At 39.9% G+C, this 18,691-nt stretch overlaps 1 protein-coding gene across 1 annotated transcript; it reads left to right on the top strand.

Moving 5' to 3' along the window:
* The first annotated feature begins 12,990 nt into the window (after positions 1-12,990).
* LOC125121352 (olfactory receptor 1L8-like) lies at positions 12,991-14,065 on the top strand. Its single transcript, XM_047769589.1, has one exon. The coding sequence runs from the start codon at positions 13,115-13,117 to the stop codon at positions 14,063-14,065; it is 951 nt and encodes a 316-aa protein (XP_047625545.1). The 5' UTR covers positions 12,991-13,114.
* The last annotated feature ends 4,626 nt before the right edge of the window (positions 14,066-18,691 follow it).

The following is an 18,691-nucleotide window of genomic DNA, read 5'->3' as shown; positions in this document are numbered from 1 at the left end:
CCTCTCCATAGATGCAGAAAAAGCCTTTGACAAAATCCAACACCCATTCCTGATAAAAACCCTTCAGAAAGTGCGCATAGCAGGAACCTACCTCAACATGATAAAGGCCACATATGACAAACCCACATCGAACATCATTCTCAATGGTGAAAAGCTGAAAGAATTCCCGCTGAGATCAGGAACAAGACAAGGATGTCCGCTCTCGCCACTACTCTTAAACATACTCTTGGAAGTCCTATCCACACAGCAATCAGAGAAGTAAAAGAGATCAAAGGAATCCAAATTTGAAAGGAAGAAGTAAAACTACATCACACCAGACAGAATGGTCATCATTAATAAATCCACAAACAACAAGTGCTGGAGGGGCTGTGGAGAAAAGGGAACCCTCCTGCACTGTTGCTGGGAATGTAAACTGGTACAGCCACTGTGTAGAACAGTTTGGAGATACCTTAGAAATCTATACATAGAACTTCCAAATGACCCCGCAATCCCACTCTTGGGCATCTATCCGGACAAAACTCTGCTTAAAACAGACACACGCACCCGCGTATTCATTGCAGCACTATTCACAATAGCCAGGACATGGAAACAACCCAAATGTCCATCAACAGAGGATTGGATTCGGAAGATGTGGTGTATATATACACAATGCAATACTACTCAGCCATCAAAAAGAATGACGTAAAGCCACTTGCAGCAACATGGATGGAACTAGAGAATCTCATACTGAGTGAAATGAGCCAGAAAGACAAAGACAAATACCATATGATATCACTTATAACTGGAATCTAATATCCAGCACAAATGAACACCTCCTCAGAAAAGAAAATCATAGACTTGGAGAAAACACTTGTGGCTGCCTGATAGGAGGGGGAGGGAGTGGGAGGGATTGGGAGCTTGGGTTTATCAGACACAACTTAGAATAGATTTACAAGGAGATCCTGATGAGTAGCATTGAGAACTATGTCTAGATACTCATGTTGCAACAGAACAAAGGGTAGGGGAAAAAATGTAATTGTAATGCATACATATAAGGATAACTTGATCCCCTTGCTGTAGAGTGGGAAAATAAAAACAAAATAAAAATAAAAATAAACTTATAAAAACCTGAAAAAAAAGTAAAACTATCACTATTACCAGATGACATGATACTATACCTAAAGAATCCTAAAGACGCTACCAGAAAATTATTAGAGCTCATTCATGAATTTGGCAATGTCACAGGATACAAAAGTAATACACAGAAATTGATGGCATTTCTATACACTAACAATGAAAGATCAGAAAGAGAAATTAGGTAAGCAATCCCATTTACCATCACATCCAAAAGAATAAAACACCAAGGAGTAAACCTACCTAAGGAGACAAAAGACCTGTATTCTGAAAACTACAAGCCACTGATGAAAGAAATCAAAGATGACACAAACAGATGGAAAGACATACCATGCTCATGGATTGGAAGAGTCAATATTATCAAAATGACTATACTACCCAAGGCAATCTACAGATTCAATGCAACCCCTAGCAAATTACAAAAGACATTCTTCACAGAACTCAAACAAAACATTTTAAAGTTTGTTTGGAAGCACAAAAGACCCAGAAGAGCCAAAGACATCCTGAAAAAGAAAAATGGAGCGGGAGGACTCAGGCTCTCAGACTTCAGAATATACTACAAAGCAACAATCATCAAAACCACATGGTACTGGCACAAAGACAGAAATGTAGATCAGTGGAACAGGATAGAAAGCCCAGAATTAAACCCACGCACATACAGCCAACTACTCTATGACAAAGGAGCCAAGACTATACAATGGACAAAAGACAGCTTGTTCAATAAGTGGTGCTGGCAAAACTGGACAGCCACATGGAAAAGAAGGAAATTGGAACACTCCCTAACACCATACACAAAAATAAACTCCAAATGGATGAAAGACCTAGACAGAAGACCAGACACTATCAAACTCTTAGAGGAAAACACAGGCCAAACACTCTCTGACATAAACCACAGAAACCTCTTCTCAGATCCACCTCTTAGAGTAGTGACAATAAAAACAAAAATAAACAAATGGGACTTACTCAAACTGAAAAGCTTCTGCACAGCAAAGGAAACCCTAAACAAAATGAAAAGACAACCCACAGAATGGGAGAAAATCTTTGCAAGTGAATCAGCTGACAAGGCACTGATCTCCAAAATTTATAAACACCTTCTGCAGCTCAAAACCAAAAAAAAACAAATGACCCCATCAAAAAGTGGGCAGAAGATCTAAACAGACAGTTCTCCAAAGAAGACATACAGATGGCCATAAAACACAGGAAAAGATGTTCAACATCACTCATTATTAGAGAAATGCACATCAAAACCACCATGAGGTAGCACCTTACACCAGCCAGAATGGCCATCATCCAAAAGTCTACAAACAAGAAGTGCTGGAGAGGGTGTGGAGAAAAAGGAACCCTAGTACACTGTGGGTGGGATTGTAAGTTGGTGCAACCACTGTGGAAAACAGGATGGAGATTCTTCAGAAAACTAAACATAGAACTACCATTTGATACAGCAATCCCACTTCTGAGCATCTATCCAGAGAAATCCATGACTCGAAAAGACAGGTACTCCAGTGTTCACTGCAGCACTATATACAATATCCAGGACCTGGTAACAACCTAAATGTCCATCGACAGAGGTGTGAATCAAGAAGAACTAGTACATATACACAGTGGAATATTTCTCAGCCATTAAAAGGAATGAAATACCAGAATTTTTAGCAACATGGATGGACCTAGAAATTATCATGCTAAGTGAAGTCAGCCATACAATGAGACACCAACATCTAATGCTTTCACTGACATGTGGAATCTGAAAAAAGGACAGACTGAACTTCTTTGCAGAACAGATGCTGACTCACAGACATTGAAAAACTTATGGTCTCCAGAGGAGACAGTTTGGGGGGTGCGGGGATGTGCTTGGGTCATGGGATAGAAATCCTATAAAATTGGATTATGATGATCATTGTACAACTACAAATGTAATAAATTCAATGAATAATAAAAATAATAAAAAATAAAATTAAAAATAAAATTTTAAAAAGGGTTTAATAGCCAAAATATGTAACGAGGGAGTTTCCTGGTTGAGTAACTGTTTGGGATTCAGCATTGTTACTGCATTGTTCAATCCCTGGCCTGGGAATATTTGCATGCCAAGAGTGTAGCAAAAATATCTATAAATAGCTCATACAACTCAATATCAAAAACAAAACAAACAACCTAATCAAAAATGGGCAGAATCCCAAATGGACATTTTTCCAAAGGAGGCACACAGATGACCAGCTGTCCCATGAAAAGATGTTCAACATTACTGTCATCAGAGAAATAGAAATCAAATTCACGAGTTATCACTTCACACCTGTCAGAATGACTATCATCAAAAAGACCACAAATAACACACTGGTGAGGATGTGGGAAAAAAGGGAACTCCAACGACCTTTGGGTGGGAATGTAAATTGGTGAAGCCAAATGCGCAAAACAGTATGGAGAGTTCTCAGAAGCTAAAAATATAACTACTGTATGACTAAGAAATTTCACTTTTAGGTACATATCAAAAAAATACCCAAAACACTAGTTCAAAAACATAATGCACCTCAATGTTCATAGCAGCATTCTTTACAATTGCCAAAGTATGGAAGCAACCTAAGTGTCCATCAACAGATGAATGGATAAAGATGTGGTATATGTATACAATAGAATACTACTCAGCCATAAAAAGAATGAAATAATTTGCAGCAACATGCACTTGGAGGACATTATGTTAAATGAAGTAAGTCAGACAGAGATAAGCAAATACTGTAGGATATCACTTATATGTGGAATCTAAAAAATACAACAAACTAGTGAAAAAAAAACAAAAAAGAAGCAGATTCACAGATATAGAGAACAAACTAGTGGTTATCAACAGAGAGAGAAAAGGGAAAGGGCAATTTGGGGGAAGGGGATTTTTAAAAGGGTTTTTATGGGATTATATGAAATCATGTATGTGAAATTTTGAAAATGATAAAGCACTATAGAATTTAAAGAATCCTCCACTGAATTAAAGAAAGAAAACCAAATCAAACATTTTTCCCCTTAAAAATGAAATAGAGCTTGCATTGAGTCTGTAGATTGCTTTGGGTAGAATAGCCACTTTTACAATATTAATTTTTCCAGCCCAGAAGCATGGAATATCTTTCCATTTCTTCACATCTGCTTTAATTTCCTTGATTAATGTTTTATAGTTCTTGGAATATAAGTCCTTTACTTCCTTGGTCAGCTGTATTCCCAGGTATTTGATTTTTGGGGGTGCAACTTTAAAAGGTATCATATTTTTGTATTCCTTTTCTAATATTTCATTGTTAGTATACAGAATGTGACTTATTTCTGAATGTTAATCTTATATCCTGCTACTTTGCTGAATGTGTTGATCAGTTCAAGTCATTTTGGGGTTGAGTCCTTGGGGTTTTCTATATATAGTATCATATCTGCATACAGTGACAGTTTTACCTCTTCTCTTCCTATTTGGATGCCTTTTATTTATTTTGTTTGTCTGATTGCTGTGACTAGGACTTCCAGTACTATGTTGAATAATGGTGGTGAGAATGGGCATTCTTGTCTTGTTCCAGAGTTTAGTGGGAAGGCTTTCAGCTTTTCTCCATTGAGTATTATGTTCGCTGTGGGTTTGACACAAATGGCTTTGATTGTGTTAACATATGTTCCCGTTATACACACTTTGGTAAGTGTTTTTATCATAAATGGATTTTGGACTTTGTCAAATGCTTTTTCTGCATCTACTGAGATGATCATGTGGTTTTTGACTTTTCTTTTGTTAATGTGGTGTATGACATTGATTGATTTGTGTATGTTGAACCATCCTTGTGAATCTGGGATGAATCCCACCTGGTTGCGGTGTATGATCTTTTTTATATGTTGTTGGGATCAGATGGCTAAAATTTTGTTGAGAATTTTTGTGTCTCTATTCATCAAAGATATTGGCCTATAGTTTTCTTTTTGGTGGTATCTTTGGTTTTGGAATTAGGGTGATGGTTGTGTCATAGAATGTCTTTGGGAGTGTTCCTTCTTCTTCAAATTTTCGGAAAAGTTTAAGGAGGATGAGTATAATTTCCGTTTGTGTGTTTGGTAGAATTTAACTGTAAAGCCATCTGGTCCTAGACTTATATTTATAGGGACTGTTTCTATGACATACTCAATTTCATTTCTAGTGATCAGTCTGTTCAGTTGGTCTATTTCTTCTTGATTCAGTTTTGGTAGGCTATAAATCTCTAGAAAGTTGTCCATTTCTTTCAGATTGTCAAATTTGTTGGCATATAGTTGTTCATAGTATTCTCTTATGGTTTTGGTATTTCTTGCAGTATCCGTTGTGATTTCTCCTTTTTCATTTCTGATTTTCTTTATTTGGGTTTTTCTCTCCTCTTCTTGGTGAGTCTACCCAGAGGCTTGTCAATTTTGTTTACCTTTTCAAAGAACCAGCTCTTGGTTTGATTGATTTCTTCAATTGTTTTTTTTTTTTTTTTGAATCTCCATTTTATTGATTTCCTCTTTGATATTTATTATTTACTTCCTTCTGCTGACTTTAGGTTTTGATTGTTCATATGTTTCTAATTCATTTAGGTGGTGGGTTAAGTTGTCGATTTGAGATTTTTCTTCTTTTTTGAGGAAGGCCTGTATTCAGTGAAATCCATATCAAATTACCCATGACATTTCTCACAGAACTAGAACAAACAATCCAAAAATTTGCATGGAACCACAAAAGACCCACAATTGACAAAGAAATCCTGAGAAGCAAAACACCAAGCAGGAGGCATAACTCTCCCAGACTTCAAGCAATATTACAAAGCCATAGTCATCAAGACAGTGTGGTGCTGGTACCAAAACAGACAAAGAGACCAATGGAACAGAATAGAGAACCCAGAAATAAACCCAGACACCTATGGTCAATTAATCTTTGACAAAGGAGGCAAGAACATAAAATGGGAAAAAGAAAGTCTTTCAGCAAGAATTGCTGGGAAACCTGGACAGCTGCATGCAAAGAAATAAAACTAGAACACACCCTCACACCATGCACACAAATAAACTCAAAATGGCTGAAAGACTTAAATATACAAGACACCATCACACTCCTAGAAGAGAACATGGGTAGAACATTCTCTGACATCAACTTTACACATGTTTTCACAGGTAAGTCTCCCAAAGCAACAGAAGTAAGAGCAAAAATAAACCCATGGGACCTCATCAAACTGAAAAGCTTTTGCACAGCAAAGGAAAACAAAAACAACACAAAAAGACAACTTACAGAATGGGAGAAAATAGTTTCAAATGATGCAACTGACAAGGGCTTCATCTCTAGAATATACGAGCAACTTATACAACTCAACAGCAAAAAAGCCAACCACCCAATGGAAAAATGGGTAAAAGACCTGAATAGACATTACTCCAAGGAAGATGTGCAGATGGCCAACAAGCACAGGAAACAATTCTCAACATGATTATTAGAGAAATGTGAATCAAAACTACTACGAGGTACCACCCCACACCAGTCAGAATGGCCATCATTAAGTCCACACATAACAAGTGCTGGAGGGAGTGTGGAGAAAAGGGAACCCCCCCGCACTGTTGGTGGGAATGGAAGCTGGTACAACCACTATGGAAAACAGTATGGAGATACCTTAGAAGTCTATACATAGATCTATCATATGACCCAGCAATCCCACTCTTGGGCATATATCCGGACAAAAGTTTCCTTAAAAAAGACACATGCACTCGCATGTTCATTTCAGCTCTATTCACAATAACCAAGACATGGAAACAACCTAAATGTTCATTGACAGGTGATTGGATTAGGAAGATGTGGTGTGTGTATATATATATATATATATATATATATATATATATATACACACACAATGGAATACTATTCAGCCACAAAAGAAGAACACAATAATGTCATTTGCAGCAACATGGAGATTCTCATCCTGAGTGAAGTAAGTCAGAAAGAGAAAGACAAATACCACATTGTATCACTTATATCTGGAATCTAATATAAGGCACAAATGAATCTTTCCACAGAAAAGAAAATCATAGACTTGCAGAATAGACTTGTGGTTTCCCAGGGGGAGGGGGAAGGAGTAGTGTGGTTGGGGAACTTGGGGTTAACAGAAACAAACGATTGCCTTCAGAATGATTAGCAATGAGATCCTGCTGTGTAGCACTGGGAGCTATGTCTAGTCACTTATGATGGAGCATGATAATGTGAGAAAAAAGAATGTATACATGTATGTGTAACTGGGTCACCATTCTGTACAGTTGAAAAAAATGCACTGGGGTAATAACTATTAAAACATGAAATAGAGGAAGACAAATTCTGTACATGTAGGGTATAAAAAATAAATTACTGAAAATAAAGTGAAGTAGACTCACAGATATAAAAAAAGAATATATTAGTAGTGGGGAGAGAAGGAAAAGTAAAGATGGGGTAGAGGATTAAGAAGTACTAACCACTTTGTAGAAAATAAAAAACCTACAGGGATATTTGATTTGATATTGGAATAGACCCAAAATTCTACAATAACTCTTAATGGAGTATAACATTTAAAAATTATGAATCCCACTCTGTTGTATGCCCAAAACTTATGGTATTGTACATCAACCATATATCAATTTAAAAAAAAAATAAAGAAAGGCAGTTGCTAAGATAAGCGATGTAAAAGATCTCACCAGCAATCTGTTTTTGGTGCAGCAGGTTAAGGATCCTGTGTTGTCACTGAGGTGGCATGGATTGCTGCTGTGGCACAGGTTCAGTGTCTGGCCCCAGAACTTCCACCTGCCATGGCAGCAGCAAAAAATTTAAAAAAAAAGTCCTCACCAAAATAACTAAATTGTAAGTATGTGAGGTTATAGATGTGTTGACTAACCTTAATGTGGTAAATCATGCTGCAATAAATATATCTATTAAATCATTGTATTGTACACCTTAATCTTACACAATGTTATATGGCAATCATCTCAATAAAGCTGGAAATTAATAAGTAAATAAATATTTGTTGGGTGAATGAGTAGAAACAGGGGAAAGACAAATATCACATGAAGAGTAAGTACAGGAGGCAGGACTCAAACCCAGGACTTGCAGTCTCTGTACTGCTGACACTTATACACAGATTAAAATGCTTAAATTCCACTCAGCTAAGAAAGAAGACACGGGTGTTTTGTGTGAGACAGTGGTGTATCCTAAAAACATTAGCAGAATGAGATTTATTTCCTATAACATTGTTGTGGATGGTGTTCACCATGACATACGAGAGCCTCTCTATAATATTCACGCTTTCTCTCTGGTTTCAGTGCTCCAAAGTTATTACGTGCATTTTTCAGATGAGGAAACTGAAGCTTTAGAGGCTAACTTGATAAAACAGCTACAAGAAAGCTGGGCAGGCATTCTATTAAAAAGCTCCTTCACTACACACTAAACCTCAAAGACTTCATGGAGCCTAAATTCAGAAAACATACATTATTATTTCCAAAGCCCCTTTCCTAAATATGACAATAACCTTTGCCTGACCCTGTGCTTTAATCATACACAAACTAACATTAACCTAACACCACACAGAAAAAAATCTCGGCCACACACCTCCTTGGACACTGAAAAGCACATACACACCATTCATCTAACACCACTGAATCCACTGAAAACAATAACCTTCCTGTATTGACTTAGGACCTGCCTGGTTCTACAATATACCTCAGTCCACAGCCAAATCTCCTAAAATGAACATATTCACCCACACAAATATTTGTCCACCCTTGATAACCTATAGTCAAGGCAACTGAAGCATGCCTGAGAGATGCTGCCATGGGAATGAGAAGCTCTGAGATTCATCCCATATCTAAACAGGAAGCCTCGGGGATCCACCTGTCCCCTTGGAGTCAGCTGTGCTAACCGTGATTCCCATTCTGCTTTCTCTGCCTGGAGAGATCCCAGGACAAACTCCCCTGAGAGGTCATCACACCACAACACCCTCAGCCTAACAAGTGCCCCAAGAGGCCAGCACAGCAGGCCTTTGACTCCTGGGAAGCTGGTGGGGCTTCCACAACCAGGAGGGCCCTCCCCCCTGAGTCAGGGCATCTCTGCCTTCTGAGATCTGGAGCTGGGAGAAGCAGCAGCCTGCTGGGGACCAGGTGGCAGGAAAGAAATGTGGGGTCTGCGGACAGGGGAGGGATAAGTATTACCCCTTTGGAGGAGGACATCAGCTCCTCCCTCCTTTCCTGCTTCTCTCCTTCCAATCAGCCCAGTATTTCATGGGAGACACAGGAGGAAGCTGAGCTTTGACTGAGAAGCATGAGGTTTTGGCTGAGGGCAGAGGTGGTGCCCATCAGCTTCTGGGGAGGCTGGCGAGGAAAGAAAAGCATCTGGACGTGGAGGTGAGCTTCAGTGAGCAGGTCACCCAGGGGCTACCCCAACCCAGTTCAGAACCTTACTCTTTATTCCTTCATACTTTCAAATATTTTATGGATTGAGAAGTCATAAGGTCCAAGTAAAACTTCCATGTGGCACTTGGTTTTAAGGGCATCCAGTTTAACCTCTAGACCACCTGTACCATGTTTTCATGGAAGCAAAACCCATCAGTAGAAAAGGAAAACTAAGGTATTCCCAGCCTCCTTCCCTGTGCTTTTAGAACTGTTCTTCCAGATTCTCAGCTCCAAAATCTTCCTCCTTTTTGCCCCTTGTCAGCACATTCAACCAGGATCCAATCCCATTAATTCACCAAATCACCACTGAGTTTTGTATTCCACCTTCCCCAGACAGCCCTTTCACAAAATGACTCATCTTTAAATGTTGACCTGTGTGTGATAATCTGCTTTACAGCCATGGTGTCTCCCTTGTTGTTCATAAAACATCAGGAACCAGCTCGGGAGCAGGTGATGGAGGACAAATCCAACCCCTCCTTTTCACCTTCAGTCCAGGGAAGTGTCCACTGCACGACCACAGCTCGGACAACAGACATGCCCCGGTCATGCACCACCAGTTATCTCTGCCTGATTTTGGCCAATTAATCATGGATGTTCAACTTTTCAAATTCCACCATCTCTACAACATAGAAAGATAGGTCACCTCTCTTGCAACTGCAAGGATATATTCTGAACATGGGAGAAGAAAGTTTGTCAGTTAAGGGGGATGGAAGGCTAATTCATGTAGGAAATTATCAAAATGAGGAAAACAGTGCCTTGCCTGATGGTGATAATAAATACACAAAAACCAAGGAGGGGGAGCATAACACTTGAGAGATGAGCTTAGAGTGAGTCTGAAAACAGAGTGGGCTTCAAATCCTGACTGCTATTCACTTTCTTAGTGACCTTAAGCAAACACCTTTACCTCTGTAAAACTAAGTCTCTTGATAACAACACATGCCTCACAATTCCTGTTATGATAGTGAGATGTGTGGCATGCAATAATTTTTTTTTTATTTTCCCACTGTACAGCAAGGGGGTCAGGTTATCCTTACATGTATACATTACAATTACATTTTTCCCCCAGCCTTTCTTCTGTTGCAACATGAGTATCTAGACAAAGGTCTCAATGCTATTCAGCAGGATCTCCTTGTAAATCTATTCTAAGTTGTGTCTGATAAGCCCAAGCTCCCGATCCCTCCCACTCCCTCCCCCTCCCATCAGGCAGCCACAAGTCTCTTCTCCAAGTCCATGATTTTCTTTTAATATCCAGTATTATGATTATCTTTACTGATACATTCAAAGCTCAATGCATCAACAAATATTTCCTCCATAAAGTCTTGTAAAATCCTGAAATTAGCCTAACAATTTGGCAGTGAGGGATGTGATGTTTTATGCCTATGAATTAATTGCTTTGGAGAACATCTAGAAACAGCAGATAAGGGAAGGTGACACAGGGAGTGATAAGGATCAACAGCTCCGGAGTGTTTACAATATGCTTGCGTCTTTTAAATCTTTGCAATGTGTTATCTCGCTAAATCCTCATGAGAATGTAAATATTTGTGTCCAATGTTAAGCATGAAGTAACTGAGGCTTAAAAATGTTTAGTAACTTACAACTAAAATGTAAGCATTTTCTATTCAAGTAATTAATATGTTAATGTATCTATGTACTACACCAGTGTATTTTCAAAAGTATGTGAAAGAGCATGCTGCCTCTAAAGAAATTATTTTAAACACTTTGATAACAGAAGTATGTTCATCATAGAGATTTTTTTTTTCCTTTTTTGGCCATGCCTGCAGCATATGAAATGTCCTGGGCCAGGGATTGAATCAGAGCCTCACCTGGGAACCTATACCACAGCTGCGGCAACGCTGGATCCTTAAGCCACTGCACTGGGCTGGGTATCAAACCAGCACCACCACAGAAACAAAAGGGATCATTAACTAAAGGGATCATTAACTCACTGCACCGCAGGGGGAGCTCTATTATCGAGAGTTTTTTGGAAACCAGAATATATAATTAACCAGTGTCTCAAAAATATTTGAAAATCCCTATTCAAAAGATATGGAGGAATATGGTGACTCTAAAAAAAAAGTTGACTTAAAGCACTTTTTTACAGTGCTTTGCTGATGCAAGATCGCTCATTATAGAGTGTTTTGCAGTAGCAAGAAACAGAGGCTTTTTGGATGTCCATTGCTGGGTAACTGGATATGACTGAAAAAAGCCATGTGTATAAACATGCTTCTCATAAGTATTTTTGGATAAATATGTGAGCGATAACTGTTTTCCATTTTTAAAAAATTGTTTGTAGTATAGTTGATTTACAATGTTGTGTTAATTTCTTCTGTAGAGCAAAGTGATTCAATTATGTACATACACACATATCCACTGAAAGGAATTTTTACAACATGAATAATCAATAGGGGTTGCCCATCATAAACAAAAGGTTCTACTGGGAGTTCCCACCATGGCTCAGCGGAAACCAATCTGACAAGCATCCATGAGGATGCAGGTTTGACCCTTGCCTCACTCAGTGGGTTAAGGATCTGGTCTTGCTGTGGCTGTGGTGTAGGCCAGTAGCTACAGCTCAGATTTGACTGCTAGCCAACCTCCATAAGCCGCAAGTGTGGCCCTAAAAAGACAAAAAAAAAAAGAAGGTCCTACTGTATAGCATAGGGAAGCATATTCAATATTCTGTGAGAAAACATAATAGAAAGGCATAGGAAAAAGAATATGTGTGTGTGTATACATGTGTATATATATACTTTGCTATACAGCAGAAATTAACACAACATTGTAAATCAACTACACTTCAACAATTTTTTTTAATTTTTTAAAATTTTATTGGATGCCTATTATGTACAAGTGTAATTTAGGACAGGCGACTAAAGAAAAGAAAAATAATTTACCAAAGAGGGGAGACATGCACAGACTGAGGATGAGAGCATCGCAAGAGCTAAGGAGGAGGGCCTTCTCATTCTGCCACCAGATGAGGGAGAAAACACTGTTGAATTAATTCAACATTCTTCTTAGATTTCCCCTGTTGGTTATTTCGGCCAAGGCTTATTTCTACCCAAGACAATGCAAAGGTAAACTCCAGTATTCTAACAACTGAATTAGTTTTGATAAGGAGTGAGTATCCTGGGACTTCCCAACCTAAAATCTCCACTGCGCAGTCACCTCCATTCTTATACTGCTTTATTTCGTTAACAAATATACCCCAACCTGATGTTATATTACGTATTTGTTTGCTAATGATCTACCTCCAAAACCACAACATGAACTGCACAAAAGCAAAGATTTATCTGTGCTATGCTATGTTCTCGGCAGGGACCCAGACCTTTTTCAGAATAGGAACTAAAAAAACTTGGATCAGGGATGTCCACTTCTTATGGTTTCTAAAGGAAAACTCTTCTGCTGTCTCTCCAGCTTTCAATATAAGGCCCTCTGACGCCTATGGATTTGGGAAGGAAAGACCACATCAAGCACCAGGAGGCTGACAAGCTTTCCCTGCACAGCTGCTCTTTGTGACTAAATCGAGGAAACAAAGACGTGCTGGGTTCTCATGGTTTGGGGTGTGGAATTGGAGCATGTTTTGTAACAAAACATCTTGGGTATAACTAGACCCATGTCAATGGAAAGAGTCAACCAAACCAGCAGTGTCTCTGAGTTCATCCTCCTGGGACTCTCCTCCCGGCCCGAGGACCAGAAGCCACTCTTTAGCCTCTTCCTCACCATATACCTGGTCACCATCACAGGAAACCTGCTCATCATCCTGGCCATCCGCTCAGATCCCCAGCTCCAGACTCCCATGTATTTCTTCCTGACTTTCCTGTCTTTCACTGACATTTGCTTCACAACAACCATTGTCCCCAGGATGCTGGTGAACTTCCTGTCCCATAAGACCATCTCCTATGCTGGGTGTCTGACTCAGATGTATTTTATATATGCCTTGGGCAACACTGACAGTTTCCTTCTAGCAGTCATGGCCTTTGACCGCTATGTGGCCATCTGTGATCCCTTCCACTATGTCACCATCATGAGTCACCACCGCTGTGTCCTGATGGTGGCCCTCTCCTGCTCATTGCCTCACCTCCACTCACTGCTACACACACTTCTGCTGAATCAGCTCACCTTCTGTGACTCAAATATCATCCATCACTTTCTCTGTGACCTCAGTCCTCTGATGAAATTGTCATGCTCCTCCACATCTGTCAATGAAACTGTGATGATTATAGAAGGATCTTTTATTTTAGTGACCCCCTTTCTATGCATTGCTTTCTCTTACATACGAATCCTCACTGCAGTTCTCAAAATTCCCTCAGCTGCTGGCAAACGCAAAGCCTTCTCCACTTGTGGTTCTCATGTCACTGTGGTGACACTCTTTTATGGAAGCATCTTCTATGTCTATTTACAGCCTGTGTCCTCCTACACCATCAGGGACCACATGGCAACAATTGTCTACACAGTTCTGTCCTCCATGCTCAATCCCTTTATCTATAGCCTGAGAAACAAAGACTTGAAACAGGGCCTGAGGAAGCTGGTGGGCAGCAGGAAACTCCAGGCAGCATCCTCTTGATTGACACACAGGGGAAAGTTCTCCACTGGAAGCTGGTTTCTGATGATTCTTGGTGAAGAATCAAGCTCTTGGAGCTTAGGATTTTTTTGTCTTTTTAGGACCACACCCACTGCACATGGAAGATCCAGGACTAGGGGTCAAATTGGAGCTGCTGCCACTGACCTACACCATAGCCACAGCAACACAGGGTCTGAGCCACATCTGTGACCTACGTCACAGCTCATGGCAATGCTGCATCCCTAACCCACTGTGCAAGGCCAGGGATCAAACCCATATCCTCGTGGATACTAATTGGGTTTGCTACTACAGAGCCATGGTGGGTTTCCAGGATTTTTTATTTTTATTGAAATAAAGTTGATTTACATTGTTGTTTTAGTTTCAATTATACAATAAAGAGATTCAGTTATACATACATATGCATGTATGTGTGTGTATATATATATTCTTTTTTATGTTCTCTTCCATTATACTCAAGATAATGAGTATAGTTCCCTTGCTATACAGTAGGCCCTTGTTGGTTATCTATTTTATCTGTACTAGTATGTGTATTTTAATCCCAACCTCCTAATTTATCCCACTCTTTCCCTTTCTCTTTGTAACTATAATTTTTTTCAATGTCTGTGAGTCCCTTTCTGTCTTATAAATAAGTTCATTCATAGCCTTTTTTGAGATTCCACTTATAAGCAATATCATATGATATTTGCCTTTATCTATCTGGTATACTTCACTTAGTGTAATAGTGTCTAGGTCCATCCATGTTGCTGCAATTGGCATTATTCCATTCTTTTTTAATGACTGAGAAATATTGCATTTTATATATGTGTGTGTGTGTGTATATATATACTGTACACATATGTGTGTGTGTATATATATATATATATATATACTATATATACTACATCTTCTACAAACGTCATACAGCTCAATACCAAAAACCAAGAACCCATCAAAAAATGGGCAGAAGATCTAAAAAGATATCTCTTTCAAGAAGACATACAGCTGAGAGCCCCAGACTCTGCAGGCCTTTTTGGCCCAACACTAGGAGGCAGGCTGCCCACCGTAAAGTCTACAGTCCCCGCAGACAAGGGTTCTGGGAGATTTGGACTGCCTGTTTGAGACCACAAGAATCTGGGATCCTCTGCTGCTGGACATGCCTGATCAGGGGTGTTGAACGTGGCCATGTCAGCAACAGAGAGCAGCTTCAAAGCCTGAGCTGGTGCTTGTTGGCTTTATGTCTACAGTGAACACAGGATTGTTGGGATGCCCAAATCTAAGAATTGGTCTTATAGAGATGGGATTAAGATGACGGAATAGAAGGAATTAAGCTCAACTGTTCTCCTAAAAACAACAGTATTCACAACTAAAGCCTGAGCATTCTTCACCCAAATGGACTGGAAACCTTAAAAAAGATAGCCTACAACAGAAGAAAAAGAAGAGGCCACATCGCAAGGTAGGAGGGGTGATTTCATGATATAAACAACCCCATACCTCCCAGGTGGGAAGCCCCACAGACTGGAAACTAACTGGTTCACAGAGACTCACCTACAGGAGGGAGAGTTCTGAGCCCCACAACAAACTTGCACCTGTGCAGATCTGGCACTGGGGGAAAGAGCCCCTGGAGCATCTGGCATTGAAGGCCAGTGGGGCTTGTGTGCAGGAGATCCACGGGACTGGGGGAAATGGAGACCCCATTCTTCCAAGGCACACACAGACTTTCACGTGCACTGGGTCCCAGGGCAAAGCAAAGTCTCCACAGGAATCTGGGTCAAACCTGACTCCAGTTATTAGAGGACCTCCTGGGAAAACAGGGGTGAATGTGGATTGTTGTGAGGGAATGCACTGGAAGCAAAGCTCTCGGGAATACTCAGCAGCCTGCCCTTCTCTGGAGGTGGCCATTTTGGGAAAATCTGGCCCCACCCATCAGTCAGCACTGAGAAGCCCCAGGGCAAACAACAGTGCAGGTGGGATCACAGCCCCACCCCTCACTAAACAGGCTGCCTAAAGACCCCTCAGGCACACAGCTACCTCTAATCCCATCCAGAGACTAAGCCCTACCCACCAGAGGGATTAGAATCAGCTCCACATACCAGTGGGCAGGCATCAGCCCCTCCCATCAGGAAGCCTACAGCAATCCCCCCCATACCACCTTCAGCCACAAGGGGGTCAGACACCAGAAGTAAGAGAGGCTACAACTCTATTATCTGTAAAAATGTCACCACACCAAAAACCTATACAAATGAAAAGACAGAGAGCTATAACTCAGATGAGGGAGAAAGGAAAACCCCCAGAAAATCAGATAAGTGATCAAGAGATTCTCAGCCTCCAAGAAAAAGACTTTAGACTGTTGATGCTCAAGATGATGCAAGACATTGGAAGTAAACTGGAGGCAAAGATGGATAACTTACAGGAAACACTGACCAAAGAGATACAAGATATAAAACTTAAACAAGAAGAGATGCAAAATACAATAACTGAAATAAAAAATTCACTAGAAGCAGCTAAGAGCAGAATACAGGCGAAAGAACAAATAAGCAAGGTGGAGGACAGATTAGAAGAAATTATAAACGTGGAACAGAAAAGAGAAAAAAGATGGAAAACAAATGAAGAGAGTCTCAGAGAACTCTGGGACAACGTTAAACATACCAACATCTGTATTTTAGGGTGCCAGAAGGAGAAGAGAGAGAAGGGGACAGAAAAAATATTCCAAGAGATAATAGCCAAAAACTTCCCTAACATGGGAAAGGAACCACTTACTCAAATCCAGGAAGCACAACAAGTACCATATAAAATAAACCCAAGTAGGAATACCCCGAGACACATATTAATCAAACTGACCAAAATTAAAGACAAAGACAAAATCTTGAAAGCAGCTAGGGAAAAGAAACAAATAACATACAAGGGAACCCCGATAAGGTTATCGGCAGATTTTTCAGCAGAAACTCTGCAGGCCAGAAGGGAGTGGCATGATATACTTAACATGGTGAAAGAAAAAAACTTCCAACCAAGATTACTCTACCCAGCAAGGCTCTCATTCAGATTTGAAGGAGAAACCAAAAGCTTCACAGATAAGCAAAAGCTGAGAGAGATCAGCAACACTAAACCAGCCTCACAACATATACTAATGGAACTCCTCTAGGCAGAAAAGAAAAGACAGCAACAGGAAACAAAAATTTCGCAAATGACAAGGCTCACCAGTAAAGCTATATATACAGTAAAGATATGAAATCATCCACGCACAATTATACCACCAAAATCAGAAATCATGAGAAGAGGTGGGTGAAAATGCAGGACATTGGAGATGAATTTGCAATTAAGAGAACAACAACTTAAAACAATCTCATAAACATAGAGGCTCATATCAAAACTTCAGAATAACTGCAAACCAAAAAAATACAATTGATACACAAAGAAAAATCAACTCAAATACAACGCTAAAGATAGTCATCAAACCACAAGAGGAGAGAACAAGAGAAGAAGGGAAGAAAAAAGAGCAACCGGAGTTCTCATCATGGCACAATGGTGAACGAATCTGACTAGGAACCATGAGGTTGCGGGTTCAACACCTGGCCTTGCTCAGGGGGTGAAGGATCCGGCGTTGCTGTGAGCTGTGTTGTAGGTTGCAGATGCGGCTCGGATCTGGCATTGCTGTGGCTCTGGCGTAAGCTGGCAGTTACAGCTCTGACTGGACCCCTAGCCTGGGAACCTCCATATGCTGCAGGAGCAGCCCTAGAAATGGCCAAAAGACAAAAAAAGGGAAAAAAAGAAAGAAAAAAGAGAAACAAAAACAAATCCAAAGCAATTAATAAAATGGCAATAAGAACATACATATCAATAATTACCTTAAATGTTAATGGACTAAACGCCCCAACCAAAAGACACAGACTGGATGAATGGATACAAAAACAAGATCCATATATATGCTGGCTTCAAGAGACCCACTTCACTTCTAGGGACACATACAAATTGAAAGTGAGAGGATGGAAGACAATATTTCATGCAAACGGGGATCAAAAGAAAGCTGGAGTAGCAATACTCATGACAGACAAAATAGACTTTAAAATGAAGAATATTGTAAGGGACAAAGAAGGTCACTACATAGTGATCAAAGGTTCAATCCAAGAGGAAGATATGACAATTTTAAATATCTACGCACCCAACATAGGTTCACCACAATATATAAAGCAACTGCTAACGACCTTAAAAGGACAAATCAACAATAACACAATCATAGATGGGGACTTTAACACCCCACTTAGAGCAGTGGTGAGATCAACCAGGCAGAAAATCAATAAGGAAACACAGGCCCTGAATGAAGCATTAAACCAGAGGGACTTAATAGATATTTATAGGACATTCCACCCAAAAGCAACAGAATACACATTCTTCTCAAATGCACATGGAACATTCTCTAAGATTGATCACATCCTGGGCTACAAATCCAACCTCGGTAACTTTAAGAAAATTGGAATCACATCAAGCATCTTTTCCAACCACAATGCTTTATGACTGGAAGTCAACAACAAGAAAAAATGTGCAAAAAACACAAACACGTGGAGATTCAACAACATGCTACTAAACAACCAATGGATCACTGAAGAAATCAGAGGAAATTAAATAATACCTAGA

Source organism: Phacochoerus africanus, chromosome 2, assembly GCF_016906955.1.
Source record: "Phacochoerus africanus isolate WHEZ1 chromosome 2, ROS_Pafr_v1, whole genome shotgun sequence".
NCBI lineage: Eukaryota > Metazoa > Chordata > Mammalia > Artiodactyla > Suidae > Phacochoerus > Phacochoerus africanus.
This window is presented reverse-complemented; position numbering and strand designations above follow the sequence as displayed.